The sequence below is a fragment of the Macaca thibetana genome, chromosome 13 (genome assembly GCF_024542745.1).
Source record: "Macaca thibetana thibetana isolate TM-01 chromosome 13, ASM2454274v1, whole genome shotgun sequence".
NCBI classification, from domain to species: domain Eukaryota; kingdom Metazoa; phylum Chordata; class Mammalia; order Primates; family Cercopithecidae; genus Macaca; species Macaca thibetana.
In genome coordinates this window covers 38,523,815-38,545,530 of record NC_065590.1, presented here as the reverse complement: position 1 = coordinate 38,545,530, position 21,716 = coordinate 38,523,815, and the positions used below count along the sequence as shown (strand labels likewise).

The 21,716-nt window shown below is 37.9% G+C and overlaps 2 protein-coding genes across 5 annotated transcripts in view; one reads left to right on the top strand and one right to left on the bottom strand.

Annotated features, from left to right (window-relative positions):
- CNRIP1 (cannabinoid receptor interacting protein 1) overlaps positions 1 to 21,716 on the bottom strand; it is a 1,091,934-nt gene that overhangs the window by 163,714 nt on the left and 906,504 nt on the right. The gene's annotated exons all lie outside the window — the stretch shown is intronic.
- Positions 1 to 21,716, top strand: part of APLF (aprataxin and PNKP like factor) — a 96,651-nt gene that overhangs the window by 6,759 nt on the left and 68,176 nt on the right. For both annotated transcript variants that reach the window (XM_050754452.1, XM_050754453.1), the window contains exon 2: positions 15,789 to 15,860. In XM_050754452.1, coding sequence (XP_050610409.1) covers positions 15,789 to 15,860 — 72 coding nt within the window. The remainder of the gene's footprint in view (positions 1 to 15,788; positions 15,861 to 21,716) is intronic.

Sequence of the window (21,716 nt, the reverse complement as noted above, 5' to 3'; positions counted from 1 at the left end):
CATTAGTGATCAGCTAACCCTTCAGCACCTCTCATCTCCCTAGAGGAGGCTGGGGCTTGGGGCTGAAAGTCCCAATTCTCTAATCACACCTTGGTCTTTCCAGTGACTGGCTCCTACTCTGAAGCTATCTAGGGGCTGCTGGCTGTCACTTAACTCATTAGTATACAAAAAGACATCACTGGGGAGATTCTGAGGATTTTAGTGGTTATGCCAGGCAACAGGGACAAAGACTATATTTTACAATTATATATATCTTCCCCTGAATTAATGCCTTCAAATTGTCATCCCCCATTTACTACTTATCATGAATAAGCTATCTTCTCACATGTCTTCATACTTTTGTATGAGTTCCTTTCTTTGGTAATTTGATTCTGTAGGTAGTGTCTGGGTATATGTGTTTTTTTGAGATGGAGTTTTTTCTCGTTGCCCAGGCTGGAGTTCAATGGTGTGATCTTGGCTCACCACAACCTCCGCCTTCTGGGTTCAAGAGATTCTCCTACCTCAGCCTCCCAAGTAGCTGGGATTACAGGCATGTGCCACCATGTCCGGCTGATTTTGTATTTTTAGTAGAGACAGGGTTTCTCCATGTTGATCAGGCTGGTCTCGAACTCCTGACCTTAGGTGATCTCCCCACCTCAGCCTCCCAAAGTGCTGAGATTACACACGTGAGCCTCCGCTCCCGGGTGGGTATCTGTATTTTTAAAAGCTCTGAAGATGATTCTACTGCAAAGCCAGAGTTAAAAACCACTTCTAGACACACTGAGTAGAGTACTTGGCACACAATGGGTCTTTAAGAAATGTCTGCTGAACTGAACTGAATAAGCAAAATAACTACTTAGACACGTTAATTTTCCAGTCCCAAGTGGTGCTTTAAACCCACTTTTGTCTTCTTAAGCTCTCTTTATGTCTTTACTTACTGCGTTGCCTCTGTCATCATCTATTAATGATGATGTTCTCACACTTGTGCAGCATTCACTGTGTAAGCAGCATTGCAAGCCAAACAGGTAGGATGAGTTGAAATTTCAGTGACATCTTGATAGTCAGCACAATTTCATCATATTGGCTAACAATTCAGCAGCCTTGAATTCGAGCTCAAAAACCACTGGATTTACTTTTTAAAATCTAAATGATCCATATTAATCAGTATTGTGAATTAGACAGGTGTCTGTGAGGTTGCCTGATAACCTACCATTTATACCATTATTCTTATGGGAAAGCATATTCACAAGTTCCAAAGAACATTTCACCTCAAATATATTAACCTTTTAAAGAGAACTTGATTTCTGAATTGAAGTGTATATGGAGAGTCTCTGGGCAAAATCAAGTCTATTTCTTCATACTTGCCCCTTCTTAACATCAGAAGTTGGACTTTGGTACATTCCAGATACAATAATGTTAAACATCTTATATCAACTACTTTTGCTCTATTGAGGAATAAGACTGACCTCTCATCAAATATTATGGCAGAGTCTCAGCATAGATAACTGAGCTCTGGAATGCATGCTGGACTTGGCACTGGGAAGATCTCTAGATAAGAAAATTTTATGATTTGTAGACTTCTTTATAGTAACCAGTCTGGATTCAGTTTGAGTCTTTCTATAGATATATATATATAATTTTTTTTAACTTACCCTCTGCTCCACAAAAGTGGGAGGAAATAATCTAATAAAATTATGTATAAAATAGATCCCATGCTTTTTTTGTTTTTTTGTTTTTTGTTTTTTAGGTTTGTGCATTTCACCATAATACTGGCTCAAACCCTATACTAGATGACTTTCTGTTTTTCTCTACCATGAAAATTTGAATTTGTCTTTTTTTGTCTGTTGTTGATACAGCAAACTAGATAGTCTTTTGGGAAAGTACTGTAAATTGTGAAGTATTGTGTAAAGTAATTTTTTTTATATGTATTATGCTCTTTCCCAATTTTGCAAGATTATATACTCAGTGTAGAAAATGTAGGACTTTCACCTGTAATCCCAGCACTTTGGGAGGCCGAGGCGGGCGGATCACCTGAGGTCAGGAGTTCGAGACCAGCCCGATCAACATGATGAAAGCCCATTTCTACTAAAAATACGGAAATTAGCTGGGTGTAGTGGTGCACACCTGTAATCCCAGCTACTTGGGAGGCGGAGGCAGGAAAATCGTTTGAACCCAGGAGGCAGAGGTTGCAGTGAGCTGAGATTGTGCCATTGCACTCCAGCCTGGGCAACAGAGTGAGACTCAAAAAAAAAAAAAAAAAAAAAAGTAGGAATTTCACCAAAATCAAGTAAGCAGGAAGACAAAATAAGCACTTCGAAGTCAATTACCAAGACATAAGCACTGTAAACATTCAATGTAGTTCTTTCATGTATTGAATCTGTGTACATAGGTATATATATTTTACTCAGTATATGTATTGTGCAATAGTTACCACTGATTTTTCATTAATATTATAAATTTTGTTATTAATATTCTAAATAGTATTTTCAGTGCAACCTTCCAGTGGCTTACTGTCACACTTAAAACCCAAAGTCCTAATGGGTATGAGGTTTCCTTTTGGAGTGATGAATACATCCTGGAAATAGAAGTGATGGTTGCACAATTTTGTGAATACAGTTAACCCTGAACAACGTGGGTTTTGAACTGCATAGGTCCACTTCTATGCAGATTCAACAAATATATTGGAAAAGTTTTTGGAGATTTGTGACAATTTGAAAAAACTCACAAACTCTATATTTAAAAAACATTGAAAAATTAAGAAGATACGTAATGAATAAATGAAATATATGTAGGTTGTAGTCTAGCTTATCATTTACTACCATAAAATATATTCAAATCTATTGTAAAAAGGTAAAATTTATCAAAACATATACACACAAACACAGAGTGTACATAGTGCCATTTGCAGTTGAGAGAAATGTAGACAAATGTAAAGCATAAAATTCACTGTAGTACATACTGTACTTCTGTAATAATTTCTGGCCACTTCTTGTTGCTGTTTTGGTGAGCTCTACTGTTGCAGGTATCTGCTTACAACAACATGTGATGTGAATCATCTCAGCATAAGCAGTTCAACTCTCCAGTAAATTGTGTATCATAATAAAAATGGATCTCAGCTGGGTGTGTTGGTTCATGCCTGTAATCCTAGCACTTTGGGAGGCTGAAGGACTCCCAAAGGACTGCTTGAGCCTGGAGTTCAAGATCAGCCTGGACAACATAATGGGACTCCATCTCTACAAAAAGTAAATTAAAAAAAACAAAAAATTAGCTGAGCATGGTGGTGCATGCCTGTAATCCCAGCTACTTGGAGGCTGAGATGGGAACCTCACTTGAGCCTGTGAGATTGAGGCAGCAGTGAGCCATGATTGCACCATTATACTCCAGCCTGAGTGACAGTTTGAGACCCTGTCTGTATTAGTCTTTTCTCACACTGCTAATAAAGACATACCCAAAACTGGGTAATTTGTAAAGGAAAGAAGCTTAATTGACTCACAGTTCCATATGGCTGAGGAGGCCTCATAATCTTGGCGGACGGTGAATGGGGAGCAAAGTCAGACATCTTACATGGCATCAGGCAAGAGAGCTTGTGCAGGGGTGAGACTTATTTACTACTCTGAGAACAGTATGGGAGAAACCACCCCCTGATTCAGTTATCTCCACCTGGTCCTACCCTTGACATGTGGGATTATTACAGTACAAGGTGTGATTTGGGTCGGGACGCAGCCAAACTATACTATATCAATGTCTTTAGAAAAAAAAGGGGGGGGATCTCTCGTGAGTCTTCTATTTTTCTATTGTGTTTAGTGCAATATCGTAAACCTTGATTAACACACCATGGGACCATGGGACCTATATGAAATAATACCACTAGTGATGCTGGAAGTTCTCCCAAAAAGCGGAGAAAAATAATGGCAGAAAAAAAAAAAAAGCAGAGAAAAATTACAAGAAGTTGAATTCCTTGATACATATAATAGATTAAGGTCTGCAGCTGTGTTGCCTGCCATTTCAAAATAAATGAATACAGCGTATGGATGACTGTAAAAAAAAGAAAAGGAAATTCATGAAGCTTTCACTGCAGCTATGCCAGCAGGTGGGAAAACCTTGCACTTTTTGTAAAACACCTTTTTATCTTGTACTGAAAATGCAATTTTTATGTGGATACAGGCTTGCTATAAGAAAAACATACCTATAGACTCTAATATGATTCAAGAAAAAGCAAAGTCATCATATGGCAACCTAAAGCAAAAAGAGGGTAAAAGATCTAAAGCTGGAGAATTTAATGCCAGCAAAGAATGGTTTAATAATTTTAAAAAGATGTTTGGCTTTTAAAATGTCAAGGTAACAGAAAATGCAGTTTCTGCTGCCCAGGCAGCAGCAGATGTATTCCCAGATGTCATTAAGATAATCATTGAGGAGAAAGGATGTCTGTCTGAACAGGTTTTTAAATGTGGATCAAAGTGCCTTACTCTGGGGAAAAAAAAAAAAAAAAGCCACAAAGGACAGTTATTAGTAAGGAAGAGAAGTGAGCACTGGGATTTAAGGCAGGAAAGGATAGGCAGTTCTACTGTTTTGTGCAAATGCAGTTGGGTTTATGATTAGTACTGCCCTTATCTACAAAGATGCTAACCCCTGAGCCTTAGAGGGAAAAGATAACCACCAGCTGCCATTCTTTTGGTTGTACAAAGAGAAAGTCTAGGCATGAAAATCCTTTTTCTGAATTGGTTCTATCAATGCTTTGTCCTTGAAGTCAGGAAGTACCTTGCCAGTAAGAGACCGCCTTTTAGAATTCTTTTGAACAATGCCTCTGGCCACCCAGAGCCCCATGAGTTCAGTAATGAAGGTGCTGAGGTGGTCTACTTTCCCCCAAACACAACATCTCTAATTCAGCCACTAGATGAGGGAGTCATAAGGACTTTTAAGGCTCATTATACACAGTACTCTATGGAAAAGATTGTCAGGGTTATGGAAGAGAACCTCCCTAGAGAGAACATCATGAGTCCGGAAGGATTACACCATTGAAGATACCATTGTTGTTACAGAAAAAGTCATGAAAGCCATCAAGCCTGAAGCAGTGAATTCTTGCTGAAGAAAACTGTCCAGATGATGTGCATGACTTCACAGAGTTTACGACAAAGCCAATCAAATAAATTATGAAAGAGATTGTGGATATGGCCAAAAAGTCGGGGGTAAAGGATTTCAAGGTATAGATATTGGAGAAATTCAAGAGCTAATAAACACTAATTAACAGAAGACAACTTGATGGAGACAAATGCTTCTGAACCAGTGCCAGAAATGAGGAAGATGATGTAGAAGCTGCAGTGCCAGTAAACAAACCGACACTAAACACTCTGGCAGAAGGGTTATGTTTATTCAACACTGCTTTTCTTTTACAACATGGACCTTTCTATGATACAGACCCTGAAACTAAACAAATGGTAGAATAGGATTGGAAATGTATAAAAACTTTTTTTTTTTTAAAGAAATGGAAAGCAAAAAAGTTAGGCAAGTTATCATGTATTTTCATAAAACACCAAGTATGTCTGCCTTTCTTGCCTTTCCTTCTACCTCCTTTACCTTTTACACCTTTGCCACCCTGAGACAGCATGAGCAGCTCCTCCTATTCCTCCTCCTCCTCCTCCTCAGCCTACTCAAGGTGAAGACAATGAAGATGAAGATCTGAATGATGATCCACTTCCACTTAATGAATAGTACATATATTTTCTCTCCCTTATGATTTTCTTAAAACATTCTCTTTTCTCTAGCTTACTTTATTATAAGAATACACTGTAAAATACATATAACATGCAAAATATGTGTTAAGCAATTATTTATAATTGATTAAGGCTTCCAGTCAACAGTAGGCTATTGGTAGTTAAGTTTTGGGGGAGTCAAGGTTGGTTTTCCTAAGCCCCATATTGTTTTAAGTTAAAGTATCCTGTAAGTTTATTGAATTTGTTTATCAGTTTTAAGAGTTCTTTTGGTGGAGTCTTTAGGTTTTTCTAGATGTGAGATCATGTTATCTACAAGCAGGGACGATTCTGCTTCCTCCTTTCCATTTAGATGCTCTTTTTTTTTTTTTTTTTTTTTTTGAGACAGAGTGCTGGAGTGCAGTGGCATGATATCGGCTCACTGCAACCTCCATCTCCCGGGTTCAAGCAATTCTCTGCCTCAGTCTCCCCAGTAGCTGGGATTACAGGCACCCACCACCATGCCCAGCTAATTTTTGTATTTTTAGTAGAGATGGGGTTTCACCATCTTGGCCAGGCTGGTCTTGAACTCCTGACCTTGTGATTCACCTGCCTTGGCCTCCCAAAGTGCTGGGATTACAGGTGTGAGCCACCATGCCTGGCTGATTTTTTTTTTCTTACCTAATTGCTCTGGCTAGGACTAATAGTACTATATTTAATAAGAGTGGTAGTAGTGGGGCATCCTTAGCTTGTTCCAATTCTTAGAAGAAAAGGTTTCATCTTTTCCCTTTTCCATATGATGTTAGCTGTGGGTTTGTCGTATATACCCTTTATTGTGTTGAGGTATGTTTCTTCTATACCTGATTTGTTGAGTGTTTATCATGAAGGGATGTTGAATTATATCGAATACTTTTTCTGAATCTCTTGAGATCATATGGTTTTTGTCCTTAATTCTGTTGATGTGATGTATCACATTTATTGATTTGTGTATGTTTGAACCATCATTGTATCCCTGGGATAAATTTCACTTGATCATGCTGTATAATCTTTTTAATGTGTTCTTGGATTCAGTTTGCTAGTATTTTTTTGAGGATTTTTGAATCTATATGTTCATCAGGGATGTTGGCTTGTAATTTTCTTTTTTTTTGTGTTTGTGTGTCCTTGTCTGGTTTTGGTTTCAGGGTCATACTGGCGTTATGTAATGAACTTGTAATAGTTCCTTTCCCTTTAATTTTTTGGAATAGGTTGAGAAGAATTGGTGTTAGTCTTTTTTAAAAATTTGGTAGAATTCAGCGTGAAGCCATGTAGTAACTCCTTTAAGTATTTCTTGTAGGGCTTGTTGAGTGGTGATGGAATTCCCTTAATTTTTGCTTGTTTGGGAAAACTTCATTTTAAAGGATAGCTTTACTGCGTATCCTACATCCTGGCTGGCAGGTTTTTATTTGTTTGTTTGTTTGTTTGTTTCCTTTCAGCACTAAATATATCATCCCATTTTCTCAGCCTGTTAAAGTTTCTGCTGAGAAATCTGCTGTTAGTCTAATGGCCATTCCCTTTTATGTGACTTGATGATTTTTTCTTGTTTGTAGAATTTTCTTGTTGTCTTTGACTTTTGAAAATTTGACTATAAGTGCCTTGGAGAGGACCTTTTTGGGCTGAATTTATTTGAGAACTTCTGTGCTTCCTGCATCTGGATGTCCTTCTGTCTCTCAAGACTTGGGGGGTTTTCAGCTATTATTTCATTAAGTAGGTTTTCTATGCCTTTTCCATATTTTCTTTTCCTGGAATTCTCATAATGTGAATATTTGTTCGCTTAATGGTGTCCCATAAATTCAATCGGTTTTCTTCATTCTTTTAAATACTTTTTTCTTTGCTTTGGGTTATTTCAGAAGACTTAGTCTTTAAGTTCAGAAGTTCTTCTGCTTGATACAGTCTGGGGAAGGCTTGATTTTATTTTTTCTTATTCTCTGAATTCCTCAGCTGTAAGATTTCTGTTTGGTTCTTTTTTATGATGTTTCTCTCTGTTGACTTTCTCATTTAGCTAATGAATTATTGGGTTATCTGCATTGTCTTCTATCTTGTTGACTTTCTTAAGGTTATTTTGAATTCTTTTTCTGGCATTTTATAAATTTCTTTCTTTTTGTGGAGTCTGCTATTGGAGAATTAATGTGTTCCTTTGAGGGTGTCGTGTTTTTTTTTTCATGTTTCTTGTGTCCCTATATTGATATCTGCTCATCTGGTGGAATAGTTGCCTCTTCTAATTTGATGAAGTAGCTTTCACAGGGAAAGACCTATTCCTTTAGATGGGTCTTATGGTGTCTGATGGGTGGAGTGCATTGGCTTTGGTTCTGAGTGAGCACAGTAGTGTGGTCTCTGTACAGTTTCCTCAGCTGTAACCCATATTAGTAATGTTTGCAACTTCCTCAATGGCCTAGGCTGTGGAAGTGTGCGGTGGTGGTGGTGGTATGACTTTGCCAGAGATGGGCTCGCCAGGCTGGTTGTTGGGCCAGTGGTATGCATGTACACATAGTCAGCTGGCTTGGAGATTGGGTCACTGAGGGCAGGTCTGCTAGGCTGCTTCTCAGGCTGTGGGTGCTGGTGTGCAGCTAGTTGGTCAGCTCAGGGACTGGCTCTCTGGGCTGTTTATCAGACTTAGGGTGCAGACATGTTGTGGTTTGGCTGCTCAGGGTCTGGCTCACTGAGGAAAGAGCCACCAGGCTGTTTATCCAGCTAGGGCTGCAGGGGTGGGGCAGTTTGGCTGGTTTGTGGAGTATGTCCGCCTAGGGTGGTTCCACCAGACTGTGTCCTCAGTTGGGGGTATGGACACATAATGATTAGGCCAGTTTGGTGGCATGCCCCCTGGGGGTGGTCTGCTGTTTCTCTGGCTGGGATGTGAGCTCACAATGGTTTGGCTAGCTTGGGGAAGGGCGTACCGGGGGTGGGCTGCTATGCTGTTTCTGCAGCTGGGGGCACAGGCATGTGGTGGTTTGGCCAGCCTGGGCTTGGCTTCCCCATTATGCAGTACCAGAGTCATGACTGTCCCTGGGCCCAGGCTCTCAGTAACTGGAGTCATTGCATTGCAGTCCTTCATGTGGTCTTTATGGAATGATGGTAGAACCTCAAAGCTAGAGAGACACAGTGGCTACTGGCCCCCAGAGCAGGACACCCTCCAGCAGTGTCTCTGGTTTCAAGAAGGTGCTATGCTGTAGCAGCTTAGGTTATGCAAGGGTGGGGAGTACATAACACGAGCTCCTACTGTGGAGTAATGTAGCTTTGTAAATTCCAGGTAGCTCTCCAAACAGCTCAAGGCTTGTAAGGACTGTGGGATTCTCCTGCAGTGAGGACTGCAAGTTTCTGTGGATGGGGCCCTGTGCTTACCATTACCCTGTAAGAAGTCCCTCCTGGCTCCCAGCCAGTCTCACTGGGGAGATGGGACAGCAGAGGCAGGGTGCCTTGCACCTCTTTTCATCCTGCTTTTGTGCTCCACAGGGATCTTGCCACTCCCTTGCAGCACTTCAGTGCTCTCCCTCAGACACTCCAGTTGAATTGTAGTTGTTAATTCTGTGTTTGGGTCCCTTTTTAGGGGGCAAGGGCACGCATCGGGCACCTCTAGTCAGCCATCTTTCTGATTTTATTCATACAAGATAATTTTTATAAAATTAAAGTACAAAGTATCATATAATTGTCTTAACCTTTCCTGTGTAATATAGTTTATACTGAAAACCAATTTGTACTATAATATACATCCTGTGTACTATATTTGTACTATAATAATATCCTGTGTAATATAGTTTATACTAAAAAACAATTTGTAATATAGTTTATACTGAAAAACGAACTATTTTCTGTTCTTATATTTACAGGAACCAAGTTACATGAGAACATTGAATTAATGTGATATAACGGTCTATGATGTTCAGAAACTTCTCTAGAAAAGCATTTTACAAAAAATTAACTTGTGTTGTCTATATTGTATATAGACAAAAAATGAAATGAAAGGTACCACCCTATTCTATTTCAAGATCCAGTAGCTTTTCTGCTTTTACTTTATTCAGGGTTGTTTCTTTAGTTCTTAGAATTTTGAGAATTGCAGTTAAACAAAGAGATCACAGACTTTGATTCAAAATAGCTAAATTTTTCTGCTCGTCACATCATAAGATAATTTCCGTTTTGTTTGACTTCAATAAATACCAAAAATACGTATTTGGTAACAAACAGATCATAAACAGTTCTTTTATGTTTTCATGTGTTTATCTTTTCTTCTGGTATAATCTTCGTATCTTAAAACTAGAGAAGGGACCTGTATGTATATCATAGTGGATGAAGTATTCTATTAATATTTAAAACCAGAAAGTCAAATATAAAGGATCCTCATGGTATCACTACAAAAGTGATATAAGAATAGACCTGTTCACATTCAAGAAACAATATTAAGAATTCAGTTTAGGGCTGGGCACGGTGGCTCACACCTGTAATCCCAGCACTTTGGGAGGCCGAGGTGGGTGGATCATTCAAGGTCAGGAGTTCGAGACCAGCCTGACCAACATGTTGAAACCCTGTTTCTACTAAATGTAAAAAAAAAAAATTTACCAGGCGTGATGGCGCATGCATGTAATCCCAGCTACCTGGGAGACTGAGGCAGGAGAATCGCTTGAACCCGGGAGGCAGAGTTTACAGTGAGCTTAGATTGTGCCATTGCATTCCAACCTGGGCAACAGAGCGAAGCTTAGTCTGAAAAAAAAAAAAAAAAAAGGCAGTTTAAGACCAGGCACAGTGACTCATGCCTGTAATCCCAGCACCTTGAGAGGCCCAGGTGGGCAGATCACTTGGAGCCAGGAGTTTGAGACCAGCCTGGCCAAAATGGGAAAATCCCATCTCTAAAAAAAAAATAAATATAACAATGGTTAGAGGAATGTGTATTAATCACAGTTGCTTTTGACTACAAGTAACAGAAATTTGACAAACAGCAATTTAATCAAATAAGGCATTGATTTTTCTTCTTCTGTAATATGCCTGTGTGTGTGTGTGTGTGTGTGTGTGTACGCGCGTGCACATTTTTTTCTTTCTCCCGAACACAGTTGAAAGTACATACATGCATTATGGCAGTTCATCACTAAATATGTCAACATGTGTCACCTGAGAATGAGGACATTTCTATATAGCTATATTCTGTTATTATATTCTAGAAATGTGTAACTGTACCATAAATTTTAATGTTCCATACTCAGTTTTGTACATCGTTTTCAGTAATGTGCTTTTTGCATTTTTTTAAAAAAATCATGATCCAGTTAAATTTTTTTTCATTTAATCTAGAATGGTTTTCTTGCCTTTTGTCTTTAATGACATCGGTGCATCTGTGGGTCCAGGCCAATTATTCCTGGAGTGTCCCACAATTTTTGTTTGATTGTTTGCACATAATTTGATTCACATTAAACATTTTTGATGAAAATATTAAGTAGGTGATGTTTATTCAGAGTACTGCATTAGGAAGCACATCTATCAGTTTGTCCTGTTGTGGTGATGTGGTAAGTGTAATCACCTTGATAAGGTGGTATCTGCCGGATTTCACAGTTCATCTGCCATTTCCTTTGTCAGTAATCTGTGGAGTGATACTGAGACTTCATGAGTATTTTTTCCCAACAAACCTTTTTATTATTAGGAAATCAACATCCTTTTATCCTTTCCTAACTTAATTTTTACATTGATAGTTAAAAAATAGTGATTTTTTTGGTTCTACCATTTTTTCTACTTTAGCTGGCATTCTTTTATGAAGAAAAGCATCTCTCCCAGCCTTACCCTCTGATAATACTCGAATACAGCACATTGAATCAAAAAATAATCCATGATTCATATGGAATCTTTTTTATTATCTTTTTTTTTCTTTTTTTGAGACAGGGTCTCACCCTGTCCCCCAGGCTGGAGTGCAGTGGCGTGAACATGGCTCATAGCAACCTTGACCTCCTGGGCTCAAGCAGTCTTCCTACCTCAGCCTCCCAAGTATTAATATTTGGAGCTATAAACACATGCCACCCTGTCCAACTAATTTTTTACTTTATGTGCATTGGTACGGAATCATGGATTATTTTGCGATTCAATTTCCTGTATTCCAGTATTATCACTATTTTGGTGCTCAAATCATTCTAAATTTGGTCAGTGAGAGTTTTTTCGCACTGGTTTCTCTGTCCTTCTGACATGCACCCATCAATTTTTGAGCATTTCTTTGTCCTCTGGCACAAGAAGATATCCTAGGTCCACATTATACTTTTTGTGCCTCAGACCTGGAATATGACATTTCTCAAAAGAGCTCTGGTTTCTTTTAGTGGGGAATGGTATTTTGAAGCCAAAATCTATACTACTGGATTTATTTTTTTCTTCCAAGTATCCTTCTCCTTTCTGAGAAGTGGTGCCTTTACTGCGCTTGCTATACCTGGTTCCACATATTTTTATGCCTCTCTTTTGGATTCTCTATTAGCTTGGCCTCTGTAATGTTGGATCTGAAATATGTTTTTAGTATTTCCCACTAAAAGTGTGACTTAATTTTTCTGGGAGTGATACTTGTGCTTCAGCACCCCTAGATTCCCACTCCCTCTCTCCTCTTTTTCTGTCGTTTGCCACCTGATTTTCTCTGCTCCAGCATAAGTTCTGGGGCTTGATCTTCTGAAATTGGCATTTCTCATCTCTCTTACATGTAAGTTTAAAGTTTTTTGTAATCTCCATCTCCTAGTTTTGCATTAGATATGGGATGAGATATGGGTGGTTTTGTTTGCTCTATTTGTTTATTTCTTTGAAGAATGTGTGTTGTGATTAGAATTTAGGTGACTATAACTATTCTATAAAAATTGGAATTCCTCAATTTAACTATTTTTATGGCTTTCTAAGATGTGAAATGTCTGACTTTCAGTTGAAGTTTTAATTTAAACTTGGTGACTCTAGTAATAAGTAAGTAAACTTGGGCAAGCCTTCAGTATATTTTGAAGTAATTTATGCTATTTGTCCTACCCTAAATGGCCTCTAACCAGTGTATTCTTTTTGAGTCCTTGGGTTTCTTTGCTTTTTAGTAGCCTTTCTCTTTCCACTTGTAGACTAACATCAGTCATTTTGTCCTATTGTCAGTATGCTGTCTACTAAATCCTATCCACTTTACGAATAGAGAATTAAGAATTTGGATGACATATCTTGTTAGACTTAGGTATGCCATTAGATAAGCAGGACCAAATGAAAGTTTGAGGGCCTCTTGGAGCTTTATTTAGGATCTGAATCTCTTCTGAATGTCTATTTGGTTATTAAATAGCCATTTCTGCCTTATTTTCAGTTCTTTACTATGTTCTAGTTTGACAGTTAAACTGGGTAAATCATCTTAAAAACTGAGGTTTTGCTTTAGGTTTCATGTAATGATATTGAAGGATGAGATACATTTAGAGCATGAATGGTTCTGGAATCTGATTCCTTAGGTTCAGATCCTGGCCCTACTACTTACTGGTTGTGTAACTGAGTAGTTACTTAAACTCTCTGTACTTCCATTTTCTCACCTATGAAGTGAAGTATAATAATAGTATCTTCTTCACAGGTTTTGTGAAGACTGAAAAAGATGATACATGACAAGTCTAGAATGGTGCTTTGCTGTTGATAATTGATTGTTATTACAGTTGATATATTAATTAATAAATAATAAAAATGTGTTGGATAGTCACTCTGTATAAGGAGCAGTGATAGGCTGTTAAAGCAGATAATCAGATCTTTAGGATAATCTGTTTGTCACTTGCTCCCTACCCCTCTCCGTATATCAATCCTGAAATTAAAATGTTTTAATGATAATTTATTAAACCTTTACACTTCCCATTGAGAAAATGCAAATGGTTATTTTATCACGTATTCACTATTTAGGGGTTTACTTTAAAAGGAACACTATAAATGTCTGAGTGATGTTAATTTCAAAGACCGTTTATAGAATTCTTTTTGTATTCTATAAAGACACATAGCTTGTAATGAAATTACACTGTTGTGGAGTTATATGTCCACTAGAGGCCACATTATACTTTTATATTACTTAAAATGTCTTTTATCTTCGTAGTGTCAGTGAAGCCTACTTCAAAGAAAGACAGAGATAGGAAAAGTTCATTTATTGCTTCCTGAAAAAATACAGTTTAAAAGAGGAAAGAAGAAAGAGGAAAGAAAGATGGTGGACTGTTAAAGGAACCATCTTTATATGCCATAGTTTTATATTTGGTAGCTTATTACTCTGTTGGTTAGAAAATTGGTTTGTATTGAAGTAATGAGATTTTGGTATCCAAGTCAGAAATAGGAATTGCTTACTCTCAGTCACAGAATAATGTGCATATTTTGAAATTACTTTTGAATGATTGCATGTAGGTATAGTCATGTATAAATGTGTTCTCACATTTATTACCTTTTTTTTTTTTTTTTTGAGACAGGGTCTCATCCTTTCATCTAGGCTGGAGTGCAGTGGTGCCCATCATGGCTTTACAACCTTGACCTCCTGGGTTCAAGTAGTTTTCCTACCTCAGCCTCCCAAGTATTAATATTTGGGACTGTAGGTACATGCCACCCTGTCCAACTAATTTTTTACTTTATGTGGAGATGGGGATCTCACTGTGTTGCCCAGGCTAGTCTTAAATTCCTGAGCTCAAGCGGTCCTTCCACTTCAGCCTACCAAAGTGCTGGGATTGCAGCCACCGCACCCTCCCTATTACCTATTTTTATTAAAAAGAGTGTGGCTTTGGAGTACTGCCTACTTGGAGAGTGACCTACCCAAGTTACCTAAATTCTCTGGACTTTGAATTTCTATGTAAAGTGTGAATAATAGCTATGGCAATGTTATGTTGAATCACAACATTTAAGCGAAAGTTCTGTGCAAATGATGCAATGAGTCATCAGATAACTGCTGTTGTTTTTAGCCGGCTAAGGTACATTCTGGGAAGAAGAAAGGAATCTTTACATTTTTAGCCTCTTTTTTTCTGAAAGAATAGATATTAGTTTGTACTTCTTGGATGGCCATTGTGTCTAACAATAGATTATAAAAAATTCATTCATGTGATACTCATTGTGATGCTTGATATTACTGTCTGTATGTCACAGCCTTAAGTGTGGAACTGCTCTCTGGTTAAAAAAATGAGTACTGACTCCTGGCAATTTCACATTTTTTGTGGAACTAATAGGTTTAATTGAGTTTATGTGTTGGCATGGTCTATTTTTTACTGATAATTTTGGTCCCCATTCGGATAATGCCCCATTCAAGTGCTACATACCAAGGTTACCAAGAGATGGGGTCGGTAGTTATGGCGTTAGTGAAATTGGTGCTTAACATGTTTTCATTATCAATCAACCACAAATAAAAAAGGCAATCTTAACTATTGCGTTTACAGTGAAAAGGGAAAGCTTTGATTGGCACTGTCAGCATTTAAAATGCAAACAATTTTTGAACTTTGGTATGCAGGAATTATTGTGAGCATAAGCAGAACACTGTTGGCTCAAAACAGGAAGCAAATAGATATTTTTTAAAAATGCTAATTTCTTTCTTACTGCCAATGTTTGGTTTTCACCATTCCGCTTCTTGCCTTCCTGAACTCGTAAGTGCTGCTGGTGGCCCCCGAGTTTGCATGCAGTTCTGCCTGATCTGGGTCTTTTTGACCCCAAAGCCTACAGTCAGACCCTTTTACACTTACCAGATCCTTGAGCATGGGATCTCTTCCTTTGGAAACCTTTATCATCGTTACATACTATATGTTTCTTGTATTTGAAATGTTTTCTGGTAAGTACATATTATATAGATACTTTTCCTATTTTTGAATTTTCTTGGTAATAATCTCCAGTAGATGTCTGTCATGAATGGAAACTATCATGCAAGGTTTTGGGATCCGTTAGATTCTAGGCTTGAGGCTCTGTTGTTGACTCTTCCATGACTTTGGGCAGGTTTTTTTAATCTCTGAGTTTCATTATTTGTTAAATGAGGACAATCATTTCAACATATAGTTGTTGAATGAATGATGTATTTCATAGCTAGTCTACTGATTTCAGAAACATTGCCAGGGGTTTTGTTTGCCTTTTTGTTTTGTTGCTTTTTAAGAAGGTGGCCATTCTTAATCTTTTAATTTTTTTACTGTATAGATAACAGACAAGAGAGTATCCAGAAGACATGCCATTCTTGAGGTGGCAGGTGGTCAGCTGCGAATCAAACCGGTAAATATGTTATTAATGATTCATTTTAACTTTTATCTCTTACCCTTTCAGTTCCCAAGCAGAGGTGCCTATTTTCTAAGGTTATGGGAATAGGGAATTAATGTCAGAACATATCCTTCTCATTGCCAGAAAATAATTAGGAGATAAAGATCTAAACTATGAGTAAAACTGTATGTTTTCTCATAGGACAATGCCACATTTACATAATTAGAATTTTAATGGAAGGTGACTGCCAGTTCATGTGTACATTACGATTTGGTTTAAAATTGAATACGCCAAATAATACCCAATAAGAAAGCCCATAACTATGTAATGGTTGTTTTTTTGAGCTGGAGTAGTGACCAAAGTAACTTAAATGTTATAGGGATATTTTAACACATTCTGTATCACTGTGTGTAGAGTTGAATAGTTCTAAAATTTAGACCTTGTTCAACTTTGAGGTTTGAAAAATGATTTTAATTTGAAAGTTTTTGTTGAGGGCTAGAATTTTAATTGTTTGCTTTATAGTTTCCTGCTGCAAAATCACTGATGATATGCGGGGACAGCCAGTTTCTAAGAATATACAATGTGATTATTCCTTTTCTTTTGCAGAGTCTATTGTGTAAGAGAATGAAATATGTGCATGAGGGTCCATTTATTTTAGACTAGATCGTATGGTGGTAAAATTTCATGGAATTAAATTCATTAATTTATAACCTTTTTAAACCAATTTGTATTTTCATATTTTATATACAACCGCCTGTTATAGCGTTAGTTCCTTCTTTTACACAGATGGTACTTGCTTTTTTATCCTATGTTTAACTGTTTCCAAATTTGGAAAGCATCTTTTAAATTTTAGTACTTGGAAATTTTTTGAATAAAAAATTATTCAATGTATTCACCTTATCTCAACCTTGAATAAATAATTTTTAAAAGGGTTTATGTCTCATCGTCATTCTGCATTATCTTAGTGTCTTGAAAAAGTGTTAATATCTGGAGTCAATACTCCTGTAGGAGCCACTGTATTTACCGTTAGTTATTCATCTCTGTATCCTCTCCAGATAACTTATTCTTCTGAGATGACATACTGGATCACAAGGTCCTTGAATATAGGAACTCTGACTAATCTTTGTATCCCTAGTGTTTATCATAGTGCCTAAAACATAGTAGGTATTTAATTAATATTTGCTGAATGCATGAGTAAACGCTGTAGTGAGAACTATCTATGGCACATCTAGGAGTGGGAACATGATAGATTTTTACAAAAGTGTGTTATTCTCTAGTGCCCAATTTCTAACACCTTGCCAATGGACTACCATGGCTTAAAATAAGTTTTTTTGTTGTTGTTACTAAAGCATATTAAAGGAAAGAATAGAGAGATCTTGAAATTCTTATCCTACCTTTTCTAATAGAACATGTTTATTAGATTTACTTTTTTCAAAATAGCAATTCTGGCTTAATATTACCCTTGCCTCCTCAAGTGAAGGAACCATTAGTTACCACTGATTTTCTACATGATTTAGATTTACTGCTCTATAATTCATGTTAACAAAAAGAGGAACTTTATAGCGAGTACTTAATTTTTTGTAAGTAGATCATTTAAATAGTCCTTAATGAGTGGATTTCTAGTTATTTTTTATACCAAACTAGAAAGTATCAGCTCCTGCAGTAGATGAATAGACTTTTCTGGTTTGTGTTGTTAATATTCAAATCCTGCTGATAACTATGCAGATGTTATAGAAAAACAAATCAATAAACTAGTAGTACTTTTCACTCTGTTATGAAGGCAAGCTCTTGGTTAATACCTGTTAACTCCTGTTATAGCTTTTTTTTTTCCACCTCTGCTTTTGCTCCAGTGATATCTGAAAAATTTATAGTAGCACAATATTTGTAAATGGTGAGTGATTCATTTTAGGAACTTAACATATATAGAAATGATTATTTTTTATTTATATAGATTTAGGGAGTACAATGCAGTTTTGTTACATGGTTATATTGTGAAATGGTGAAGTCTGGGCTTTTAGCGTAACCATTACCTGAATAGTGTACATTGTACCCATTAGGTAATTTCTCAACCCTGTCCCACCTCTCACACTACCACCCTTCTGAGTCTCCAGTGTCTGCTGTGCCACTGTGTCCATTTATTTTGTGAGCAAATTAACCAGTGGAATTGTGGACAACTCAGTAGATATCAGGTTTTCTCTTTACACTCTTTATTTACTCAGTGATAAGAAGAAACCCTTCTTATAACAAAATTGACATGGCATTAAATTTTTTTATATCAAAAATAGGTCATTAGAAAACTGTCATATTTACTAATGCATGAATATTTTAAACATTTACATTTTTTCTCAGTGTTAATCAAGGACATTTATATTTTAAAATGTTTTATAAATTAGCTTTAATAAAGTTGCTTAGTTGGAGTTGTGTCTACACTTGGCTGAAAATTATTCAGTTATATTTTGTACTTCTGTGGCTATTCAAAAGAATACTAATAATGTAAAATAAGTATGCCCACATTAAAGATGATTTTATTAGTCGAAAATCTTATCTTGAGTTAAATTTTATCCAGTATGTAGTGAGCCAAATTTCCATGTGGGATTTTAGCAGTGTTCAGTTATAAAAAGGCTCCTTTTTGAAAATACTCTTCACTTCTACTGAGTCTTTAATTAGATGGTACTCAGATCATAAAACCACTATGTATTACATTAACAGGTGTCTTTTGAGTACAAAACTGTAGTAGAAATAATGCTAGAAGCTAGAGCAAAAATTCCTCATGAGATTAGATATAAAACTAAAATTTGGAATGATTTATTTACGTTTTACCTCTGTGTATGATCATTTAAATATTATTTAGTGTAATTTTCTAAACTTTCCCGTAAGTGTGATGTTTGGACATGGGAGAAGGTAGATCTTTTTTATCCTTTTTTGAGTACCTTTTTTTTGACAACTTAGAATGTCACAGCCTTCTGGAGAATGTCTGATCTTAAATACTCAGCAAATTCTAGAATGGGAATGAGAGCCCAGGTTCTTTGAACTCTGTGTAGTATTTTCTTGTTGTTATATTTTTGAAGTCAGGATTCTCTTGGTATTGGGTGTCTCTTCTTCAAAAATATTTCTTTAAGTTACAACTGATTGATGTTCTGTCTTAACAAGAAGTTTTAGTGCCTTCAGTTGAATAAAATTTTAGAACTGAAAGCAACCTTAGATTTGGACTTATGTGTGTGGAAATTTGATTGGGCCAGGGCTAGCATTGTGTGTCAGTGGGGAAGAGGAATTTTTATCAGTAAATGGTATTGGGACAGTTATCTGTTTGGAAAAAAAAAATAGACCCCTACTGCAGACCCAACAATCTACTCCAGGTAGATTAAATGTGAGAGTCCAACTATAAAACTCTTAGAATATAATATAGGGGAAAACCCTTATGACTTTAGAGTAGGGAAGGGTTTTTAAACAAGATATAAAAAGCATGAACCATGAAAACAGTTGGAAAAAGCCAATGAAATTAAAATAAGAAACTTCATTTATCAAAAGACACTATAATGAAAATGATAACTACAACAGGGAGACGATGTTTAAAATACATGTAATTGGCACATGTAATTAGGCCATTCATGCATTGACATAAAGAAATACCTGAGACTGGGTAATTTATAAAGAAGAGAGATTTAGGCTGGGTGCAGTGGCTCACACCTGTAATCCCAACAATTTGGGAGGTGAAGGTAGGCAGATCACTTAAGGTCAGAAGTTCAAGACTAGCCTGGCCAACATGGTGAAACCCTGTCTCTACTTAAAATACAAAAATTAGCCAGGCTTGGCCAGGCACAGTGGGTCATGCCTGTAATCCCAGCACTTTGGGAGGCTGAGACGGGCGGATCACGAGCTCAGGAAATCGAGACCACCCTGGCTAACACGGTGAAACCCCGTCTCTACTAAAAATATAAAAAATTAGCCGGGCATGGTGGCAGGCGCCTATAGTCCTAGCTACTCGGGATGCTGAGACAGGAGAATGGCGTGAACCCGGGAGGCAGAGCTTGCAGTGAGCCGAGACCATGCCACTGCACCCCAGCCTGGGTGACAGAGTGAGACTGTGTCTCAAAAAAAAAAAAAAAAAAAAAAAAAATTTAGCTCGGCATGGTGGTGGGTGCCTGTAATCTCAGTTACTGGGGAGGCCAAGGCAGGAGAATTGCTTGAACCCCAGGAGGACAGAGATTGCAGTGAGCTGAGATTGCACCACTGTACTCCAGCCTAGGAGACGGAGTGAGACCCTGTCTCCAAAAAAAAAAAAAAAGAAAAGAAAAAAGGTTTAATTGGCTCATGGGTAGGCTTTACAGGAAGCATGGTGCCATCATCTGCTAGGTTTTTGGTGAAGCCTCAGGGAGCTTTCAATCATGGCAGAAGGCGAAGGGGAAATAGGCACGTCACATGTCGAAAGCAGGAGCAAGGGAGAGAGAGGGAAGGAAAGGTGCTACTCACTTTTTTTTTTCTTCGACTTTTACGTTCAGGGATACATGTGCAGGGTGTGCAGGTTTATTACATAAGTAAACGTGTGCCATGGTGGTTTACTGCACAGATCATTCCATTATCCAGCTATTAAGCCCAGCATCCATTAGCTATTCTTCCTGATGTTCTCCCTCCTCCCACCCTCCACTCTTCAGTAGACCCCACTGTGTATTATTTCTCACCCTGTGTCCATGTGTTCTCATCATTCAGCTCTCACTTGTAAGTGAGAACATGCAATATTTGGTTTTCTGTTCCTGCATTAGTTTGCTGAGGATAATGGCTTCCAACTCCATCCATGTTCCTTCAAAGGACATGATCTTACTCCTTTTTATGGCCGCATAGTATTCCATGGTGTGTGTGTGTGTGTATATATATATACACACACATGCATATCACATTTTCTTTTTCCAGTCCATCATTGATGGGCATTTAGGTTAACTCCATGTCTTTGCTATTGTGAACAAGCCACACACCTTTAAATTACAAGATCTCACGAGAACTCATGCACTGTTCAGAAGATAGCACCAAGCCATGAGGTATTCCCACCCCCGTGATTGAAATACTTCCCACCAGGCCCTACCTCCAGCATTTATGGATTACAATTCAGCATGAGTTTCAGGTGGGGACAAATACCCAAACTATATCATTCTTCCCCTGACCTCTCCCAAATCTCATATCCTTCTCACATTGCAAGATACAATCATACCTTCCCAATAATTCTCCAAAGTCTTAACTCATTCCAGCATTACCTCCGAGGTCCAAAGTCTCACCTGAGACAAGGCAAATCTCTTCTATTTATGAGCCTGTAAAATCAAAAGTTATTTACTTCTAAGAAACAATGGGAGTATAGGCATTGAGTAAACATCCCTGTTTCAAAACAAAGGGTCTGTAGGCCCAACACAAGTTCAGAACCCTTCGGGGCAGTCAGTAAATCTCAAAGCTCCAAAGTAATCTTTGACTCTATGTCCATATCCTGGGCACACTGATGCAAAGGGTGGGCTCCCAAGACCTTTGGCAGCTCCACCCCTCTGACTTTACAGGGTACATCCCCTGAGGCTGCTCTCACAGGCTGGAGTTGGTAGATATACTATGTTTGGGTCTGGAGGACGGTGGCCCTCTTCTCACAGCTCTACTAGGCAGCGTCCCAAGTGAGGACTCTGTGTGGGACCTGCCACCCCACATTTATTCTCTGCACTGCCCTAGTAGAAGTTCTCTTGTGAGGGATTTGCCCCTGCAGCAGGCTTCTGCCTGGATACCCAGGCTTTTCCATACATCCTCTGAAATCTAGGTGGAGGCTGCCAAGAATCCACCACTCTTGTACTCTGTGCACCCACAGGCTTAACACCATGTGAGAGCTGTCAAGGCTTATGCCTT